This window comes from Euprymna scolopes, chromosome 33, assembly GCF_053919585.1.
Source record: "Euprymna scolopes isolate OS-2025 chromosome 33, ASM5391958v1, whole genome shotgun sequence".
Lineage (NCBI taxonomy): Eukaryota > Metazoa > Mollusca > Cephalopoda > Sepiida > Sepiolidae > Euprymna > Euprymna scolopes.
The window spans coordinates 74,839,322-74,862,096 of NC_136514.1; the positions used below are offsets into that span (position 1 = coordinate 74,839,322).

A 22,775-nucleotide genomic window follows, 5' to 3' on the forward strand; every position below is an offset into this window, starting at 1 on the left:
ATAAGACAGGAGAAATACAGACAAGAAGCCAGGAGAATACAGACAAAATACATAAATAAAACACGAAAAACAAGTTTAAACAAGGTAACATAATGAATTTAAAAAAAAACATTTAGGATTAGTTTTAAAAAATATACTTAACGTTTTTGCCATAGTGTTCCCTCCGCCGTCTTTTTGTCAACTGGTAGCTGGCATATCATGTCTTTCTAGAGCGTAAGATTTCTACTTCCGGATAACATGGTCGAGTGCCTATCTATTTATAGAATAAAAGTCGTTACGTTCAGATGTGTAGAATATTTAAAAGTCGTTACGTTCAGATGTGTAAAATATTTAAAGTTCATTGGCCTGTACTTACTCTTGATGGCCTCGGTTTGAATCTGGTAAACAAATCTTGAAGAGTTCTCTCAAATATAGCGTTTTCTCCATATACGGCACAAATATCCTTGGTCATTTCACTCGCTTTTTGATCACGATTAAAGGCGAAAAGAAGCTGTCGAAAATGTGATATTTTAGCTACGTGACAATCCATTTGACGGTTCTGAAAAATGAGAAAAAATGATAACCGTTATATGGTAAAACAGAATACGTTCTTTCTCATGATATATAACATTTTGCCAAATATCAAAACATGCTTTAGAACAATTTTTTTATGAAACGGCTGGAACTTATGCAAAAACATAATATTTGTCTAGTAATACCGTATGATTTTATTTTCATGAGGAGACCTTCGTGCCAAACCCTTTCAAAAGCCTTAGATATATCCATAAGAAATTTAATATTTATAAGGTGATACACTAGTGCTTGATTGTTTAAGTACTCAAGATTTTAGCGAAAATTTTAGTGGATCAGTAATTGCCCCATAATTCTTGAAAATGGTACCACATAAGCAATGTTCCAGCAGTAAGAGAAGCAAGATTCGGTGTGGCATTTGTTGTAGAGTTTGGAGAGAACTGAGGCAACCTCAGCGGAGCACTTTTTAATAATATAGTAGGGATAAGATGAGGACCACATGCTACTGATATGTTTAGGTTTTTATGATGTCATGAATACGAGAAAGGGTGATTTTTCAGATCATCAAGTGTGGCTTCTGTTCGCAAAAGGAAAATTTGGGAGTGGGTGGTTCGTTGGGTCTAAGTTTGAGTTGGGAGCAAGCAGGTTAGCTTTTTCAGTTGCTGTGCAGAGAACCTCATATATATATATATATATATATATATATATATATATACCGTAAAAACCACAAATAGACTTCTACTGATTCTATGCTCCAACAAAAACATGGGAAAAAAAGAAAGACATACTGATGATGAAGTGTATCTTCGAAATATAGTCATAAATTTCAAACAAAATAAATATCATTTTTTTTTAATAATTCGTTGTTTTTTACTTCCAACGTATGTAATACGTATTTATTTAATAAAACCCAACCAGCGCTTCTATCACGGAACACAAACCCTAACGCGAACCTTATAATTGTTGAATAGTGGAGGAATTGTTGATTGCCCAGTATTTACTACACTATTATAAATTTTCCACAATTCACGAGTTCCTAATTTCTGCGATTAGTTTTCTGGTGATTTCGGTATGCCTGCTCTTGGCTGCGATTATTTCATTCTTACAATTATTTCTAGCTTCTATAAACTGTTTTCTATTTGAACTTGTGGATAAATCACAGGATGCATGCTGCCTTTGAGTAATTGCAATTTAAAAAGTACAAGGGAACCATTGAGAAGAGTGGAGTTTGCTATAAAACTTCCGTGCTGAAACATGTGCTCAATCGCTGCTTTAAATTATTCAGTAGCTTCATTTGCATGTAGTTCCGTCGGAGAATAAAAGATACTACCCCATGCGGCATCTCTGATGTGATCCCTGATGGCTTCCCAGTCGACTTTCTTCTTTTTTTTAAATACCTTGCCATAGAAGTCGTACTCTCCATCACACAACTGCGATAGGCATGTAGCCATGGTTGGAAAACAATCGCATCCCAAAAATCCTATTCTAGGGATAATTGGAAAACGGGCACAAAAAGATTAGTGGGCAGAAACAAGGATGTGATAAAGCGCCACAATGAGTATGAACACGAAAACTTGGGAAGAGCTAGCAGGAGATCGAAGTTGCTGGCGCAGTAGCCTTCATAAAGGAAAGGCAGAAATAGAGACAAAAATAAGGGCCAGATCTGAACAAAAACATTCCTAAAGGAACAAACCCTGGTAACTACCTATGTACTACTTGTGGGGAAACTTTCCACACGGAGCGTGGAATGTTACAACACCGTAGAATACAGCACTGAGACTTTGATTAGTCATATTCAGCTATGAAGGACTGCGTGAGATATATATATATATATATATATATATATATATATATATATATATATATATATATATATATATATTACCGCTTTATCTGCTTATAAAATATATATTTGCTCTGCAATAGTATTGAGCACTTTGTTTAGGTTTTTACTAATTACCATTTTTGATATATATATATATATATATATATATATATATATATATATATATATATATATATATATATATATACAGTGCGTCCCAATAAAATGTAAATGACTATAAAATCAACATTTATTATAAGAAAGAAAAGTTTTATGTATCAAAATACTGTGAACAAATATCGAAAGCAGCTAATTATCGGAAGTGTTGAAATTGTTGGCCATTGTCCATGAACAGCTGACAACGCTCACTGACTGAATCGAAAACGTTCTTAATCAGTTCAATTAGTGCGTTGACACATCTCCTTTCAATGGTTGCTTTCAGCTCATTCATTGTAGCTCGTTTTGTGATGCGGGGTCAAATCGGATTAGCGTGTTGACTATCAACATATGCTCTTACGTCATGATGATAGTGGGGAAGTGCTCCGTCCTGCTGGAAGTGCCATTCTTTATTCCTAAGCATCTCTTGGGAACGTGGCGCAGCGTATTCATGTAGCAAATTGAGATAATTTAAAGAGTGTATACATTTTGTTGGGACACCCTATATATATATATATATATATATATATATATATATATATATATATATATATATATATATATATATATATGAGACAGACAGACAGACAGGCAGTAGAGAGACAAGTTTATAAATATAAAATAATCAAGACAAAAAATAGACATTTCAATTTTTTCAAGATTTACTTGAAAACGCTTTTGGCTTCTTTCCAAGCCAATCAAGCGGATTGTGTTACTCTCTTTTTGCTGACTGTTTTCCTCCTACTCATAGTTTTAGTCTTTTCAATACTAAGATCAATAGGCATCTCCTGTATTTGCGTTAATCGTCTTTTTAATTTTATTTAGCTCATTACACTGAGTGGTTTCATGGCTTGTCTGGAGCGATTCCATTAAAATAAAACAATAACAAGCGGAACACATTATGAATTTTTGAGATAAGGATTGATAATTCGTATTTTTTGGATTAATAAGACTACTGTTCTTATCTTGAGTATTATTTGCACGACGTTTCGGTCGATGCAACCTCTGATCTTCTTCGGGTGTATCTTGCCGAACTCGCATAGCGGATAAAGTACTTGGTAAAATTTAGTTATAATTCTGGAGGTGTGGGCGACACTCAAAATATAATTGCGAATTACTTAAAGTTTCTACTAGGGCACGGCTCACAAAACGAGAGCATGTTACTCTCGTGGATTAAATAATGAATTCCATTCGAGATTCCGAGCAGATTCCCGAGTTCGACAGAAAGATTCCCGAGTTTGACAGAAAGATACACTTGAAGAAAGTGGGAGGTTACATCGACCGAAACGTTGTGCATAAAACACTCGAGATGAGAACAGTAGTCCGAATAGCTTAAATACTACGAAGCTGGAAATGTAGACACCCTTGATCAATTAGCTAGGGACAAAGCGTAGTATCTGTTCTGTAACTACAATTTCATCTTTTTGTACCAGATTTTGGGAAGCTCGATTTCCTCAAATTAAAAAAAAACGACCTGTCCTCGTGGGGAGGGAAATAAATAGGAACTCATACGCTTACGTTTGTTATATGTTGTTACTGTTCCTAATTACTTGCCTACCCACGAGGGCAGAGTTAGATACAAGGCTAATTTTTTTAATGTGAGGAAAATCTAGCTCCCCAAAAAGAGTGCCTCCCAAGAAGAGTGTCTCTTCTTGGGGAGCTAGATTTTCCCTCACTGACCGAGGACAGAAGCGATAAAGTATAGTATCAGAATAGACATTCCTTCCGTGGAACACAATAATGTGGGAATGCTTCCCAGCTGACTACAACATAGTGGTTTTGAAGTATAATGCAAATAAGTTCTTGTTGAGCCGTTTCCTTAATCAAACCTACCTAAGTTCCGCCATTACAGACAATCAAGGTGTTGTCTCACAATCTACTCGACACTCAGTAACCGTTATCCTCGAGTGTCCTTTGGACTTTGATAATCGACAGCATTTTAAGGGAATGCAACATAAAATTAAGCCCTCACACCTCCCAGTCGAAATCAGCCCATGCCCGGCAGGATTTGGGTCGGAGTGTTATCTGGGTAGATAGGATCTCTCTGTTTTTACAATCCGGATTTTTAACTCCGCCCTTTTTTTTTTGTTCTTTTCTTAAAGTCTCTACCTCATCTGGATTATTTTCTTTTTTCTTTCTTTCATTACTTTTTTAATCGCGCACATTACAACAGCAGCAAGCCTGTAACTTCGTCTCTGCTCTTGCGTGACATAACAAACACGCATATATAAGTGCGATATGTTTAACAGCTTCAAGGACAGTGCGCGTTGAGCTTAAAGCCGTCCAGGCAGATCGCGATACTGCTATCTTGTTTCAATACAACACGAGTTGGATCGACGCTTTCTGGCTAAATTGGAGTTAAATGCTTTAGAAAAAAATAGAGAGATATGTATATAGATATATATATATGATTATTTGTTAAAACATAGAGAACAAGAATAAGTATTTAAACAAAAAAAAACGTTAGAAAAAAAACGCATACATACGCACAAACAAAAAAACCTAAATAGGAAGGCACATAGGCACACACACACACTCACACTCACACACACACACACACACTCACACACACAAAAAAAAGAAATAAAATAATAATAAATAACAAAACGCGGACGAGATCTTAATAATGTTGGGATCTCTTCGTCGACAATGCTTCATCAAAACCGCTTTGGCCGTTTTGTTGTGCATCGTTTTGTCGGCACCAACCGGACATACTTTATCAGAAATTGAACACAAATTCCAACGCTGGCTACAAGATTACGATAAACAATATACACAATATTTACACAACAATATGCTCTCCTCGTGGAATTATGAGACGGATTTGAATAACGCAACAGCACAGAAACGCTCGGTAAATAAACCTTTCGTTTTATTTTCATCGGCAAACATTAAAAGGACATTAAAATTAAAATTATTCGCAATATCCTGTTTCATAGATCAAAATTAAGATGGCTGCCATGTATGATTAGAGGCTTATGTAGATTATTGATGTTTTTAAACCAACGAATATCGGGTAATGATACTATTACGTATTTACGTGCTATGTCGAAATTAGTACAAATTCCAAAAATTACGAAAAATGATACAATAGATGTGCTAGATATATTATAACAAAAAATTATCCACAATTATGTTGTAACATTTTGTGCTTTAAAATAACATACTGTAACTAAAATCAAAGGAAATAAATCAGTTTGTAATAAAAAAAAAATGGCCGCACAACTCTTCCATATAAAAACATCGATAAAACGCGATAATTCGATAAATTCTAGTTCTACTTGTAATCATTTTTCGTAATTGTTTGAATCTATACTATTTTTGACATGATACGTAAGTAATGTTTGCACCTGAAATGTACGGGTTTAAAACATCACCAAACTACACAAGAACACATAAAACTATTTCTAAAGATTCAATTAGATTTTATTTAAGGAAAATAAACATAAGAATCAACTTTACGTATTAATAATAGAAAGAGGGCCGAGATTGGTTCACGTATACGAGCGATAATCCCAATATGTTATTTTTATTTTCCTTTTTTTTTTTCAATTTTTTTCACCGGATTATTATCGAATGGACACTATCCTACCAGATTATAAATTTCACGCGCAGGAGCCTCTTCGTGGGTATCCATAGTCTGTGAAAGACAGCCCGAGCCTGTTATTATATATATATATATATATATATATATATATATATATATATATATATATATATATATATATATATATATATATATACGTGTATATATATATGCGTATAAATATGCGAATATGTATGTATGTATATTTATATACGTATATATATATATGCATATAAATATGTGTATTTATATATACGCATATAAATATATATATATATATATATATATATATATATATATATATATATATATATATTGAGTAAAACGATTCATACTTGTGAATTAAACGTAAACGATGTCTATTTTATTGAAATTGACAATAATTTGACAAAGGTTTTGTTCGTTTCCGAAACGATCGTACACTTGAGTTGGTTTTGTTTGTTTTTTCCTTTTGAAACTGATTTTTAATTCACAATTCTAAATCGTTTTACTCAATATTGATACCTATTGATGTTTTTTACATGTGTACAGTACAATACGCTGTTTTCTTTTAATAGTATTAATACATTTACTAATACATTATAAACTTTGCTTTTTACACTCCAGGTCTAATTCCCTCTATAAAATACATACGTATATATATATATATATGTGTGTGTGTGTGTGTGTGTGTGTGTGTGTGTGTGTGTGTGTGTGTGTGTGTGTGTGTGTGTGTGTGTGTGTGTGTGTGTAGATGTGTTTGTGTGGTGTGTGTGTGCTCGTCTATATATATACACATATTTATGCGCATATATATATACGTATATGTATATATACGTATAAATATATATACGCGTATTTATACGCATATATATACGGATAGGTATATATATGCATATGTACATATACGTAAATACATATATATATATATATATATATATATATATATATATATATATACGTATATGTACATATACATATGTATATATACGTATATATACATATGTTAATATGTAGTGTTAATAACTTTATATGCATATGTATGTATTAAAATGTATGCAAATGTATGGTATAATAGAATTCCTTAACTACCATAGAGAAAAGTTGCTAGAGACCGCAGGGGTCAAATTTTATTTTACTTTGACCCTAATTTTGACCCCTTATCATTTATTGTTTTGGGCTCCAATCAAATTAAAATCTCTGGCCCATATCCAAGTAACCTACATCTAAAATTTCAAGTGTTTAAACCCAAAACTGACGGAGGAGTTTGGTAGAATGGGCAAAGGTCAACTCTTTCAACTTTGACATCTTGGCAGCCAAATTTTCGCCCCAAAACTGATTAAAAAACTTATTGAGTATTTGAATGCCCTTTATGTAAAATGTCAAATGTTTAGACCCAAAATTGGCTGAATAGTTTGATAGAAACTGCAATGTTCAAATCTTTTGAACTTGGATCCCTTGGAAGTCAAACTTTGAGCAAAAAAAAAAAAAAAAAAAAAAAAAACGATTAAAAAGCTTTCCTTATGCCTGAATACCCTTTATGTAAAATTTTAAATGTTTCGACCAAAAATTGGCTGACTTATTTGTTAGAGACATAGGCAGAGATAAAATATTTTTTAACTTTGACCCCAATTTGACCCCTTAGCATTTATTGTTTTGGGCTCAAACCAAATTATAAAGTTAGATCCCTATTCAAGTAACCGATATCTAAAATTTTAAGTGTTTAGACCCAAAATTCGGTTGAACTTTTCAAAGGTCAAATCGTTGAACTTTGACCCCTTAACAGCAAAATTTCTGGCCGAAACCCGATTAAAAAAGATTTTCCCAAATCCCCGTATGTCAAATTTCCCCGAAAATTGACAGTTATTTGGTAGGGAAATGTACACACACGCGCACGTGCGCGCGCACACACACACACACACACACACACACACACATTTTCACTTTTATATATATACTAGCAGTTCAGCCTGGCTTTGCTCGGCCCCTATGTACTGTTCATAATTTTTCTGAGTAATTTTGCAGAGATCACAGAGGTCAATTTTGTTAACTTTGACCCCAATTTTGACCTCTTAACATTTATCATTTTGGTCTGAAATCAAAATACAAAGTTTTACCCATGTTCAAAGTTACCTGCATCAAAAATTTCAAGTCTTTAGACCCAAAATTGGCGAAGGAATTTTGTAGAATCTGTAAAGGTCAACTCTTACAATTTGGACCTTTTGGCAGCTAAATCTTCGGCCCAAAACTGACTAAAATGCTTGCCGCATGTCTGAATACCCGTTATGAAAAAATTTCAAATGTTTAGACCCAAAATTGGCTAAGTAGTTTGCTTTGACCCCTGGGCAGCTTAAATTTTCGACACAAATCGATTAAAAGGCGTACCCTATCTCTGAATACCTTTATGTAAAATTTGAAATGTTTAGACAAGAAATTAGCTGAGTAATTTGGTAGAGACCGCAGAGGTCAATTTTTTTAAAACTTTGACCCCAATTTTGACCCACTAACATTTATGAGGGGAGGGGGCTTAAATAGAATTAAAAGTTTGATCTATGTCCAAGTAACCTACATTTAAAATTTTACGTGTTTAGACCCAAAATTGGCAGAGGAGTTTGGTAGAGTTTTTCAAAGATCAAATCGTTGCACTTTTACTCCTTGACACCAAAATTTCTGGCCGAAACCCGATTAAAAAGATTTCCCCAAATCTCAATACCCCGTATGTCAAATCTCGAGTCTCTAGACCGAAAATTGACAGAGTTATTTGGTAGAGAAATACACACACACACACACACAGACATTTTCACTTTTACAGATATATAGATAGATATACGAATATGTACATATGTACGCATATGTACTACATATATACGTATATGTATATATGTATATATATACGTATATGTATATATATATATACACGTATGCGTATATATATATACGTATGCATATATATATATATATATATATATATATATATATATATATATATATATATATATATATATTTAAATAAATGTTTAGAGGTACAGAATTTATATATGGTTTTAAATAAAATGGTAGGCGGAAGTTTCTCGAGAGCTCTTTCGGCTATCATCTCTTCAGGAGAAAATCGATAGCAATCTAAATAATATTGTGGCGAAAATAAAGAGTTCTATAGGGGAACTTATTTAATGTGCCAACGTACGGGGACATTAATTAAATTTATTTACGTTTAAAAAACGATTAAAAATGTTGGCACAACGAGGGAGAAAAAAAAAAAAAAAGCGGGAGAAAAAAAAAAATTCAAAGTTCCCCAAAGAGAAACAATGCGTTAGATGTTTCTTTTTGCCGGCACAAAGAAGGTTGACGCACCGCGATAGAGACAGCCTCCAAAATCTTTAAATGGTTTTTGGAGTCCGCTCTATGTAGCACCTCGAACCAATCTATTTTATATCTATCGGCACAGCACGGGTTGTCAACCAAATGCTGGCCAATAGCAGAGTCCAAGGCTGCAGAAGGAGGGAGACCTCCGAACCCCATCCTCCCTTGTCTGATCTTCGATGGAACATGCTGGTTTATACGAGTCAAAAGGTGCAAGGATGTTCGCCCAACATAACCAGCATCGCACTGGCATTTAAACTGATATACAATATTACTATTTTGGATGTAAGGCAAACTATCCTTGCGGAAAGACGGAAAAGCAGGTCTCGTAGTATATACCACACGCAAGGTCACCGAATTGAAGCAATCGTAAATACTTCTTCGAATCTTTTTTGAAATTATATTACTCCCCTCCCCTATCCACGGTAATTTCAAATAAACCGGGCATTTCAAGGGTCCAAACTTTTTAGGGGATTTAAAATCCGCAACCTTTTTGAAAATACAATCATCAATAAGGTCAACAGGATAACCATTATTGATGAATATTTCCCTGATCTTATCGAGTTCGACATCCAATCTGTTAGGCGAACAAATCATGAGGGCTCTATGTACCAAAGTATTAATTAAACCGACCTTACGTGATTTAGGTACAAAAGACAACCAGTTCACATATAGGCCAGTAAATGTCGGCTTTCTATAAATTGTAGTGAGAAAGCCCCCCCTTGAGCGTTCGACAAGAACATCCAAGAAAGGAAGCGAATTGTCCCTCTCACTTTCCATAGTGAACTTGAGAGCCCCATGTAAAGAATTCAACCTATTAAAAAATGTCGACGCATCACTTTGCGAAGGAAAAATAGCAAAAGTGTCGTCAACATATCTGAAATATGCAGTGGGTTTAGATGTAGAATTAAACATAACGGATTCATAATACCCGACGAAAATATCCGCTAAAGTTGGGGCCAACGGACTCCCCATTGAAACCCCGTCAACCTGACAGTACATAATATCACAAAAACTAAATTCCACGGATTTCGTACACATTAAAATGAGTTCAATAAGAATCTCTTTAGAAAACCGTGGAGCAGTCAGGTGACCATCATATAAAGCGTCGGCACATATGCGTATAGTCTCATCCAACGGTATGTTGGTGAAAAGACTAGAGACATCAAATGAACACATGAAAGACGTCTCTGCATTAGAATCCAACCCACGTACACAATCAACGAACCGAAAGGAATCTGGGATACAATGCGTGGTGTATAGCTCACGCACAGGTTGCAGAATTTCTACAAGCCACTGAGCCAAAGAATGTTGTGCTGAACCAACCATTGATAAAATGGGTCTCAGTGGAACACCTTGCTTGTGGATTTTAGGGAGACCATACATTCTGGGACGCTGTGACCCAGAGGGCCTGATCCTGTCATAGACATCCTTGCAAAACACTTTCTTTTTAAATAATGCAAGTAAACGTCTCTGCATTTTAGCCTCGTTCTTGCAAGTATTATCCGTCAACTCGACAGCGCCGAGTTTACGGAATTTCGAACTATCATTGAGAATCACTGCCATTTTCTCAACGTAGTCGGATTTATCCAAAATCACCACTCCTGCACCTTTGTCTGGTTTACACATATAAATATCGGTATTAGATTTTAACGCTTTCATCGTTTTAAATTGCGTTATGTTCCAGACAAAGTCGCTATGATTAACAGGAATGTTACTATATCGGTGAGCTAAGGCAACTAAATTGGATTTCATCCCAACAATTTTTTCTGGGGAATTAGGCACATTATGTCTAAGTTGAGAGAACAAAACTTCAAAGGCAGAAAGTGTTCTCTCTTTATTTAAACTCGTGGGGGGAATACAAAAATCTAAGCCCCTAGACAAAACTCTATTTTCAATTTCTGTAAGGACCGTTTTTGAAAAATTGAAAATATGTTTGCTTCCATTAGTGGGTTCACACCCATATCTTCTGCGAATCAGAAGAGCAAGGTGTTTACTATTATCTTTGGAAGCATTTTGCCTAGCAAACTGATCACCGATAGATAAATATTTGCAAAAACGGAAAAAATCACAAAAGGACAGGAACCCCTTAACTACGGACCAAAGTTGATGACGATTACTAATGTACGTCTCAAGGTTCTCCATCAACTTATTCATATCGTCACGTATAAACGCACGCTCCATAGACAAACTTGGCTTCACTTTAGATGCAGCAATACGTTTACTAATGTAAACTGGGGCTACATCTTGTTGCAGACAAGAACGCAAAAAAGCTAAGGAGAGATTGGTAGATCTAATTCTACTCCTTAATCTTACAATATTATTACACAATTCTATTTGTTGGTGTGTGTACCTCTTCCGTAAATATTTAAATAAATGTTTAGAGGTACAGAATTTATATATTTATATATATATATATAATTATATGATCTAAAGAGTTCCGAAACAAAAGAAGTAGATTTATTTTCCTAATTTTTGTTTACTCTCTGTTTTTAACTTTACAAATAAGTAAAAGGTTAACGTCTTACGAGCATTTCATTCCTTTTCGTTTTACGAGCAATTTAAAACATTGGAGAGACACCTTTATTTGCAAATAGTTTTCTTCTTATTTCTTTATTTCCCATTCCTGTATAGATTGATGCGTTTTCTTTTCTTTTCTATCGTTCCAGTTGGGAACTTATTCATTCTTTCTCCTGCATGTGATTGATTGTGATTCTGTTTAATTTCTAATGTCTTCTATGTTTGTAACATTCCGTCCCTAGCTCTTTCCTTACTTTTCGGCTGGCGTTTAATGTATAGATCCCTCTCAAACCTTACATTAGCCAAAAGAAAGGAATACCAAAAAATTTAAGATTAGTCTGTTTTTGTTTTTTCTTTGGTGTCACACATGATTCGCATTTTTTTTTCTACTCGCAATACTGTAGTCCTGTCCTACTATAACAATGATTAAAAAAAAAACAAGAAATACTTACATTAGAAAGCACTTATCATTAGTCAACGGCTATAACTTTTGCCCGTTTTTTGACACGCTAAAAAGTCTATTGGTTGTATTTAATTACGGAATCTAATGCAATAAAATAAACTTTAAAATAGTGCAAATCATAAAAACTTTAAGCAAGTACGTAGAAAAGTAACTACAATTGCGTCTGTTTAGAATAGTTTTAATTTCTTTGAGTTCTTTGGACTTCTGTTATCATCTTAAGAGTTTATTTCTACAACGTTTCAATCGATGTAAACAATCTGCGCCAATTTAGGGTAAAAATAATCAATATTTTTTTAATCTTAGATATTCATGGGGGACAATGCCGATCAAGAAAATACAAACTTTGTGGTTGTTCATTTTGTAGTTTTTGATTTTTATACATACACACATACATACATACATACATACATACATACAGGCATACATGCGTACGTACGTACAGATAACTGCCTTTTATATAATATACCATCAGGGTAATTCGGCGTAAAAACTTAATGGATAATGTTAAATAGTGTTAAGTTTCTTCCCTTAGAAGAGACGTTTCTTTTTTTATGTGAAGTATGAAAAAATAAAACTTGGGAGGCGTTCAGAGCGCTAATGAGAGCGACAAATAAAATTAAGGATGTCTCCAGAGTACTACTAAAATTAATTTTCTCACTCCTTTCTATGTAGAGAAATTACAAGAGTTAACTACTGATAAATTAAATCTGAAGTTAGCGTCTTTAAATTTGATAAAAATGCTGACTCATTTCTTGGCCTGTATTGATACATGGTATTATTAAATACAATGTTTGATTCTTGATAACATTCAATTATACAAATGTCTACTTGGCCTTTAAAGAATTAATCTACTTTTCAAAATTTATATATTATTTTTCTAGGGTTACGTTTTTTTTCTTTTAAATAGCGACTTTGTAGGCGTTTGTTGTGCATTTTTGAAGTTTTATCTGGGCATACAAACATACAAACACACAGACAACTGCCTTTTATATCATAAAAGATGCCCCGATCCTTGATATAAATAATTAGCAAAATAGCATTAATAATATGCAAGACTTGATAAAAATCTATTAATCGTTTACATCTGACCACATTGTCTGACTTTATTTTGTATATAAGACTAACATTGGAAACACGACGTTGCTCGGGACTTGAAGAAGTGACGAAATGACTAGTATTAATTGATTTTTTTAAACATCTGATTTAATATTAAATGCCACATCTTAGTTAATAGATTCTGTCATATGTTACATGCTTAATGCTACTTCACCAATTATCTTTCGCAAACATCGGGCCATGTTCTATAAAAGGAAACTGTATTTTCAGTCGCATCGATTACATATGTAATCATATCGACATTTTCTTATTTACTAGCTGGTATTTCCGGAGAGAAATTTTTTCCCCACAGTTAGAAGTCCTTCGAGTGTCATGCATATTTTAAGTATAACAGACGGACATACAGCAAAAATACGTGATAGTTATCCTCATTCAATCCCGAGCAACATTGGGTTTCTTGCTAGTTTTGTATATAAAGTAAAGCCAACCAAATTGGTTAGATGTAAACCGTTAATAGATTTTCCATAACTTGTTTATACGGATTGGAACGATGAAAGTGTCGCCCTAAGAAAAGAACACTACAGCTTTCTTTTTCAACTATTTTGAAATAATTCAAGAAACTTAATTATGTATTAGAGCTGACATCTATTCAGTGTAACTGCATTGAGTCTCAATCATCTCGATATGGGTTCGGAACTGGGAGCATGACTTTTCCACAAGCATCGGCGGAGGCTCGGCAAATATTCAGTGGATTGCGGCTATCAGGCTAGCTTTAGTATTGTGGGAGGTCATGTTGGTGATGTTCTCGGCTATGACCAAACGAAGTAGTCGAGCTAGTTCATGTGGGGGTGAAGGGGGGAGGCTAATGAGAGAAGGGTACGAAGTCGTAGCACATCTTTTGAGGCCAAGCCTGGGTCACTGACTGGGTTAAAAAATGTCTTCAAAAATGCACTCGTATTTATGAAAGTATGAAAGGTTATGAAAAAGGGGTGTGAGTGTAAAGAGATAGCTTCAAACGAACATGAGGGAATCTGTATTGACACAAACGTATGAACACTAATTAGGGTTCTCCATTAAAAGTGACCCCATGTGGTTCCACCTTCGTTGGTGGGAGTGAGCGACGTAACTCGTAAAAACCTCCCTCTTTCCATGGTGGGGCTATCATGGCAAATTCGGTAGCTTTATATCAAACTGTGAGCGTGCATTAAGGAGGGTGAGCAGTTTAACCCGTCAAAACCTCCCATCACCCCATAGTGGGTTATCCTGTCATATCTGGTAACTCTACGTGAAACGGAGTGTACGAGCGTCGGGGGTTTCTCTTAGGGCCCCGCCCTCGTTGTGGGTGGGAGTGACTTAATCATACCCATTTTTGCTCCTTGATGCTTTTTTTTATCGTTGTATGAGATCAGTTTAGTATAATAGTAAACTATATAAGAGCCTATTCGTGTACAGACAGAGACACAGGCGCTGAGCTATATATATATATATATATATATATATATATATATATATATATATATATAGAGAGAGAGAGAGAGAGAGAGAGAGAGAGAGAGAGAGAGAGAGAGATACTAGCATTTCAGCCCGCCGTTGCCCGGGTGTTTGAAGGTGTGTGTTGAGCAAAAAAAAAAAAAAGTGGCAGTAGGAAGGCAGGCAGGCTCGAACCCGTACCGCGAAGGATGAAAAGAACGGGAAAAAAACCTGACGTCTTTGCTGTTACGACCACCGCCAAACCAGAAGTGACGTAAGTTTAAATTAAGGCTAGACAACCGAAAAGAGAGGATGACTTTCGAAAATATCGGCGAAAAAAGCGACCCCTCCCCTGTTGAAAAGTACCCAGTTGAGGGTGAAGAAATTAATGTTTCTGGCCAATTTTTCGGTATTTGTCGTCTGAAGGGTCGAACATCAAAACGATACTGATCTTATAAAAATCCATCGCCTCTGTCGAAAGTTTTAGGCAGACGTGCAAACATACATTTATATATTGGAAGCTCAAATTTTGTACCCAAACCGATTAAAAAGCTTGCCCTATCTCTGAATACACTTTAAGTAAAATTTCAATGTTTAGACCAGAAATTGTCTGAGTAATTTGGTCGAGACCGCAAAGGTCAATTTTTTTTAAACTTTGACCCCTATTATGACCCCTTAACATTTATTGTTTTGGGCTCAAATCAACGTAAGTTAGATCCATGTTCAAGGAACCTATATCTAAAATTTAAAGTGTTTAGACCCAAAATTGTCGGAGGAGTTTGGTAGAGTTCTCAAAGTAAAATAGTTGAACTTAAACCCCTTAATATCGAAATTTCTGGCCGATAACCGATTATAAAGATTTTCCCAAATCTTAATACACTGTATATCAAATTTCGAGTCTGTAGACTGAAAATTGACAGAGTTATTGCGTAGGGGAATGTACAGACACACGGAAAGACAATTTCACTTTTATATATATATATATATATATATATATATATATATATATATATATATATATATATATACTAGCATTTCAGTCAGGCGTTGCCCGGATGTTTGGAAGTGTATGTTGAGCAAAAAAAAAAAAAGAAAAAGCGGTTAATTTTTTAAAACTTTGACCCCTATTATGACCTCTTAACATTTATTGTTTTGGGCTTAAATCAAGTTAAGTTAGATCCATATCCAAGGAACCTATATCTAAAATTTAAAGTGTTTAGACCCAAAATTGGCGGAGGAGTTTGGTAGAGTTCTCAAAGGTAAAATCGTTGAACTTTGACCCCTTAGCATCCAAATTTCTAGCCGAAAACGGATTACAAAGATTTTCCCCAATCTCAGTACCCTGTATATAAAATTTCGCGTCTGTAGACTGAAAATTGACAGAGTTATTGCGTAGGAAAATGGACACAGAAACACACACACACACACAAACACACACACACACACACACACACACACGGACACGTTAAATCTATGTATATAATAGCTACTGATAGATTGTTTTAACAAAAACCAAGACATCGAGGAATGGATTGATAGCAACAAATATTAAAACAATATATGAATGCTCAATTATGAAATATGATAATTTTGTAACTTACAGTTTAAGTCATCTCTTTTTGGCTTAAATCTTATTGGTATATGAACAATTACTGAATTTTCAATTATATAACCCCTATAAAATTCGGAATACTATAAACAACACACACACACACACACACACACACACACACATATATATATATATATATATATATATATATATATATATATATATATATATATATATATCATACTAGTAAGCCGCCCGGCATTGCCCGGTCGTTGCCCGGTCGTAAAATACGCTTAAATATGCTATTTTGATTAACACATATATTGTTATATTATATTGATACAATATAAATTAATGATTAAAAAAAAATTTTAATTGACTTGTGCGCAACCACCGAGAATCCAACCAAAACGTTTAGCTGACGATTTACTTTTTCATTTGGCATTAATGACTATACTATAAAGACGTATTTACTGCAAAATGGAAAATTAGAACATGAACCAATTGCTATTACGTCAGGCATGCATATTCCTAATGCTGTCGTTGGACCTTCACCTGGCAAATTCCATTTTTTTAATTTTCACACTTTTGCATCGATTTCCCCGGCTCAAACCCAACTATAAACTTTCGCATGCGTTCGAATACCCTATATATGAAGTTTCATAACAACCTGGATTTTTCTCTTATCTAAGAAGGATTTGATTATGTTTAGTATTCGTCCAGTGATACCGTATGATCTGATTTTCCTGAGAAGACCTTCATGCCATACCCTGTCAAAAGCCTTAAATATATTTAGAGCTACCGCTCTATCCTCCCGTGCTTTGTCCAATGAATGGTATACACTTTCAGAGATTACAGTTCGGATATCTGCTGTGGAACGGGCTTTCCTAAATCCATCTTGCTGGTCGGTCAGAAGTTTAGCATCTGTAAGGTAATGGACTAGACCTTGATTAATTATGGGCTCAAATATTTTGGCGAAAAGTGAGAGGAGGCTAATGGGGCGATAATTTAATGGGTCAGTTCTTTCGCCAGAATTCTTGAAAACTGGTACCACAGAAGCAATAAATTTCCAGCAGTTCGGAAAGCAAGATTCATTAAGGCATTTGGTGTAAAGTTTGGAGAGAACTGGAGCTACTTCGGCGGAGCTTTTTTTATATAGCACAGCCGGGATGAGATCAGGTCCACATGCTTTTGATGTGTCAAGGTTTTTATAAGAGCATGCACCTGAGATGGGATGATTTTTAGATCGTCAAGCGTGGTGTCAGTCCGCAAAGGAAAGTCAGGGCGGGGGTGGTTAGCAGGGTCCAGTGTGGAGTTTGAAACACACCGACTGGCAAGCATATTAGTCTTCTCGGTTGCTGAGCAAACAACCTCATGATTGTTGGTTAGTGGGGGAATTGTTGATTGCACATTATTATTTACTACACTGTTTACGCAAATATTATGCAAGTATAAATCATGTAGAATATCTGCATGAATATAATTACACGTAATAGTTAACTAAAGATGATCATCCCATAAGAAAACCGAAAATATAATAGGAATTAATGGATGTTTAAAAGAATATGCAAATTAGCTAGATCTTTTGCCGATAAATGCAATTCAACGACCCATATATAACAAAGTTGTATTTTATTTTAAGAGTTTTTAATATGAATATCGAGACACACACACACAAAAAAAAAAACAAGTATATAGGAATATAGATTAAAATATATAGTGTGTGCGGGCATATATTTTCGAATAAGTAAAAATGCACTTGGAAGGCATATATTCTATTAATGATTTTTATAACTTTTATTTTTTAATTTTTTTTTTTTTTTTTTTGTAATTAATTTAAAACAATGATTAGGCTAATGATTTATTTCTTCGTTTCTGGTGTCATATTTTAACCTAAATTCGCTATCATGATCTATAGTTTTTTTGTTTTGTTTTGTTTTGTTTTTTGTTTTTTGTTTTTTTTTCTTCAAAAGCATCTTATCATTAGTACCAGTGATTGGTCATTAAAGTTAAAAGCAAAAAACAAAACAAAAAAAAAACAATAACAACTAGCAAATCCCGTGGAAATTCCACGGTAGTTGAAAATTTATAAAACGTATAAATAGAATGAATAACAAATAAAATAAAACAAATAACGATGAATTTTAAACAATTTTTTTAACAAATTCTTTTCTAACCTTTTAAAGCTAAAAGAATTGATTTAAAAAATTTTGATTTTTTTTTTCAATGAAAACTCAACACGCGATATATTGAATTGTTTGGATATTTTTAATAATATTTATATAAATTATAAAGGAACAGATGTCAATTCACTTGCACATTTTTTTTATTGTAAAAAGAAACTATAATGAAAAAAAAACTTACAGTCTCTCTCAACATGACTTTTTTAAGTTATAAAATAACATTTGAAACCGTAAATAAACAGTCATGTTTTTTTTTTGGCGGGGATGAACATTTTTGGAGGGGAAATCGTTTTAATGATTATTAACTGATATAGAGCGACTATAAATGGGAGGCAATTCGTTCCTCATTAATTAATGTTTGCGATGATGGTGTTTTTTTGTGACACTGGACGTACGGACAAGTAAATTAATGTTTAAATCGTTTTTGGAATCGTAAATTAGGCGAAGTTTTCTTCTGATTTCGATACCGATACAAGTACTTCAAAAAGTTCCAATTTTACTGATTCCCTATTCCGATTTCGATTCATAGTCCCAACACTATTCCAAACTGTGATGATTTATCTTTTTGTTTAAATCCAGATATTAAAAACTGATCTTTTGTATTGCTCTGCTTTCGTTGGTAAGCACGCAAATGGGGACAATGACAATGAAATAATGAAATAATGACGACACAAAGACAAATAAAGACAAATAAATAATAAAATAATAAAATAAAAAATAATAAAATAAAAAATAAAAAATAAAAAATAAAATAATAAAATAATAAAATAAAAAATAAAATAAAAAAAATAGATAAAAACAAATAAATGAAATAATGAAATAATGACGACACAAAGAAAATAAAGACAGAAAAAAAGATGAAAATTCACTTGCACATTTTTTAAATTTTAAAAAGAAACTACAATAAATAAAAACTTACATGACTTTTTAAATTATAAAATATAATAACCTATTTGAAACCGTAAGTAGACAGCCATGTTTTTTGTTGTTTTTTTGGAGAGGAAATGGTTTTAATGATTTTTAACAGATAAAGAGCGACTATAAAGGGAGGTAATAAATTTCTTACAGATTAATGTTTGCGATTATGATGTTTTGGTGACAACGAACGTATGGACAAGTAAATTTGTATAAAGATTGAACAGAGTTACGATTTTTACATTGTAACCAATAGTGGAATGTAATAAAGTTTTATTTATCAAGATACGGAAAGGATTACACAAATGAGTGAAGCACGAAAATGCCAATAATGAAATACGGAAGACACAAAGACAAATAAAGAAAGAAAAAATGTAGAAAAGAATCGAGCAGATCGATTAAAATAGAAAGAAATTGTTGTTGATATAGAAAGAGAGGAATAAAAATCGGAAAGCCGATTCACTACAAAACAAATGAGTTAATAAGAAACCGTAAATAATATCTGACAAAATCAGTCAATCTCATCTACGATGGAGGTAAAAAAAAAATCGATGTGATGATGTCGTAACGCTTGACAATTTAGAAAATATTTGTATCTTTTTTTCAGTTTGAAAAGATGTCATTCAAAAATGGCGTCTTTTAAATTGTTCCGATTTCATATCATCGTGCGTTTTTTTAATCATCTGTTATTCTTGCAATAAGCGATTTACTCGTTTTCATTGCGTTACGTAAGTTGTTTTGTGTTTTGACTATAAGGATTTTAGTTCTTGTGGAAAAAATACCTGTGCGTGCGATGCTGATTTTGCTACTGCTGCTGCTGCTGCTGTTGTTGTTGTTGTTGCTGCTGCTGCTGCTGCTGTTGAGCAAAGAGAATTTAGGTATAATTAGTCGAGATATTGTCGGATTCGTAGATGAGTTAGGGAGTACAACTTCTTTTTTTCAGCAAATGTATCCGAATTTCATTTAAATTTCTCATTAAAAAACGACGACTTTTTACATACAAAGCAACCGAATCGTATTGTAAGTTCTTTTAACAGCGACGACATTTTTTTTTTCGAAAACAAACAAAAAATCCGACTCGAATTGTACTTTCATTAAAATAACTCTTTCGTTTAAAAGCGACAACTTCTTTTTTTTCTTTTCAGCAAATACACCCGAATTTCAATCTAACTTCCTCATTTAAAAATGACGACTTTTTAATGCATACAAATCAACCGAATCTCATTCCAACACGTTCATTTCACGACGAAAACTAAAAAAGAAAATCCAACGAATCCCACTAGGAAGATCAAACAAAACAAAAAAGACAAAAATATCCGACTCACTCCAACCTCGTCGTATCTTCACTTCTGACCACAACTGTTTTAAGTTTTCCCTTTCTGAACGCTTTAAATTTTTAAAGTTCGACGCGAATCATTTTAATGTTTCCATTTTTCAATATTATAATTCTTTCGATACTTTCAATTTTTGCAGATTGATGTGACTCTTTTCCTTCTTCGAGGCTTTCAAATCTCAACGTGACTCGTTTAATCTTTCGCTTTCAAATTTCGATGTAACTCGTTTAATCTTTCGCTCAAATTTCAATGCGACTCGTTTAATCGAGGCTTCAAATTTCGTCTCTGTCGCAGCGACTTTATTTTTCAGGCCGAAATAGCTTCTAATTAAAAAAAAACTGGGCTCTTGTCAGTATTCGATCATTCTCAGTCCCGACCCGTTCAGTCCGGTTCTCCCAAACTCGGCCCGACCATCTTGACTGCCAGCCTTATATTAACTCATTCCCGTGTTTAGTCTCTTGATGTGCAAATTATATCAAACTACAGCTATAAGCGCCAGCAAGATAACTGGAGAGGCGGAAGCCGATGAATACGATGAAAGTCGTACATAGTATGATTCGTTGTTTCATTACCTAGACCACATTTTCGACAGATCGTGTCCACTGCAGGTCGTATAGTATAGCTAAGTATGCTTATCGATGTTATGTGATGTGTGTGTAATGTGCATCCAGGAAACAAGCGCCCGCGTGTTTGTGTGTTGTGTGGGTGCGTAAGAGAGACGGACGAAAAGGAAAGACTTACCTCGGGGCCGGCTCGGCGTCGCCGACCGAAAATAGAAAAAGAAAGATCAAGATGGCGGCCGCCGTCTTTTGTAAAGGATGATATCCCGCAAAGTCACATGAATTTTCGCAATATGCAAATTTAGCCGGCCTGCAACGGCGATAAAAGCGGGTGATTGAAAGACGTTGGGAGACCGATGATTGACTTGGTCGGGAATCGTGTTGCTGTTGCTTCTCGTGCCGTGTGGGTGTGAGCATATCTTACCGTTGTTGGAACCGTTCTGAGTAACCGTTCGCGTCCGTCTAGGTACTTTGCTTGTTGGATTCCGTGCAGAACCGGTGTTTACTGGTTATTGAATTGCTTTACGTTGCTGCAACATTATACATCTACAGAGGGCGCAGTACTTTTAAAGGATTTTCCTTATACATCTACAGAGGGCGCAGTAATTTTAAAGGACTTTCCTTACACATTTTCTACAGTGTGAGGGTTATTTCAAACTGATGATTAGTTTACAAGATTTAATTGAGGTTAAGTAATTTTAAAGTTGCTGTATTTGTATTTTGCCTTATGTTGGCACTAGAAAAATGATTCGCTCTTCGTATTAAACATATTTTTATTTTGAGGGGATATCATTATCCTAACAGCTTCAGAAATGCACAGATGACATAACTTAGAGTCTGGGGTATATGACTTACATTTACTGAGAATAGTCCAATTGATTGAGAAGGAAATGTTATTAGATCTAAGTTTATTTTTTTTATTGAAGTCGTTAAAGATGTTGCTTAGTTACTATCTGTATTTATATAATCAAGATCAGATGTATGGTTAGAGATTGTTAGCTTTAATAAAGTAGAAGTAGATCCAATGTATGTGTAAGTTTTGAATGGAGTATGGTTATTATTACTGGCATGGTGATTTCTATAATGGTTATGAATGGGGAATGAAAGTATATCATAATTATTGTGATTATCTATGGAGGGAACTGGAGGAGAGGCAGCAAGGAGAGGTTGGTTGTCGGTATTCCTGAATGGAAATGATTAAGCGAAATGCTATTACTGTTCATACTGTTAGTGTTGTTACCTCATGGAATAGTTGGTGCTATTAGAGGGTCTGGGTCGATGGTAGTTGATTTATGTGGGATTGGAG

At 34.2% G+C, this 22,775-nt stretch overlaps 1 protein-coding gene across 2 annotated transcripts in view; it reads left to right on the plus strand.

The window, feature by feature from the left end:
- Positions 1-22,775, plus strand: part of LOC145258302 (angiotensin-converting enzyme-like) — a 136,824-nt gene that overhangs the window by 24,988 nt on the left and 89,061 nt on the right. Inside the window, exon 1 of one of the 2 annotated variants that reach the window (XM_080116349.1) lies at positions 4,653-5,345. The exons of the other annotated variant lie outside the window; for it this stretch is intronic. Coding sequence (XP_079972475.1) covers positions 5,118-5,345 — 228 coding nt within the window. The 5' untranslated portion in view covers positions 4,653-5,117. Of the gene's footprint in view, positions 1-4,652; positions 5,346-22,775 lie in introns of those variants that run through there. 2 annotated transcript variants of the gene reach the window in all.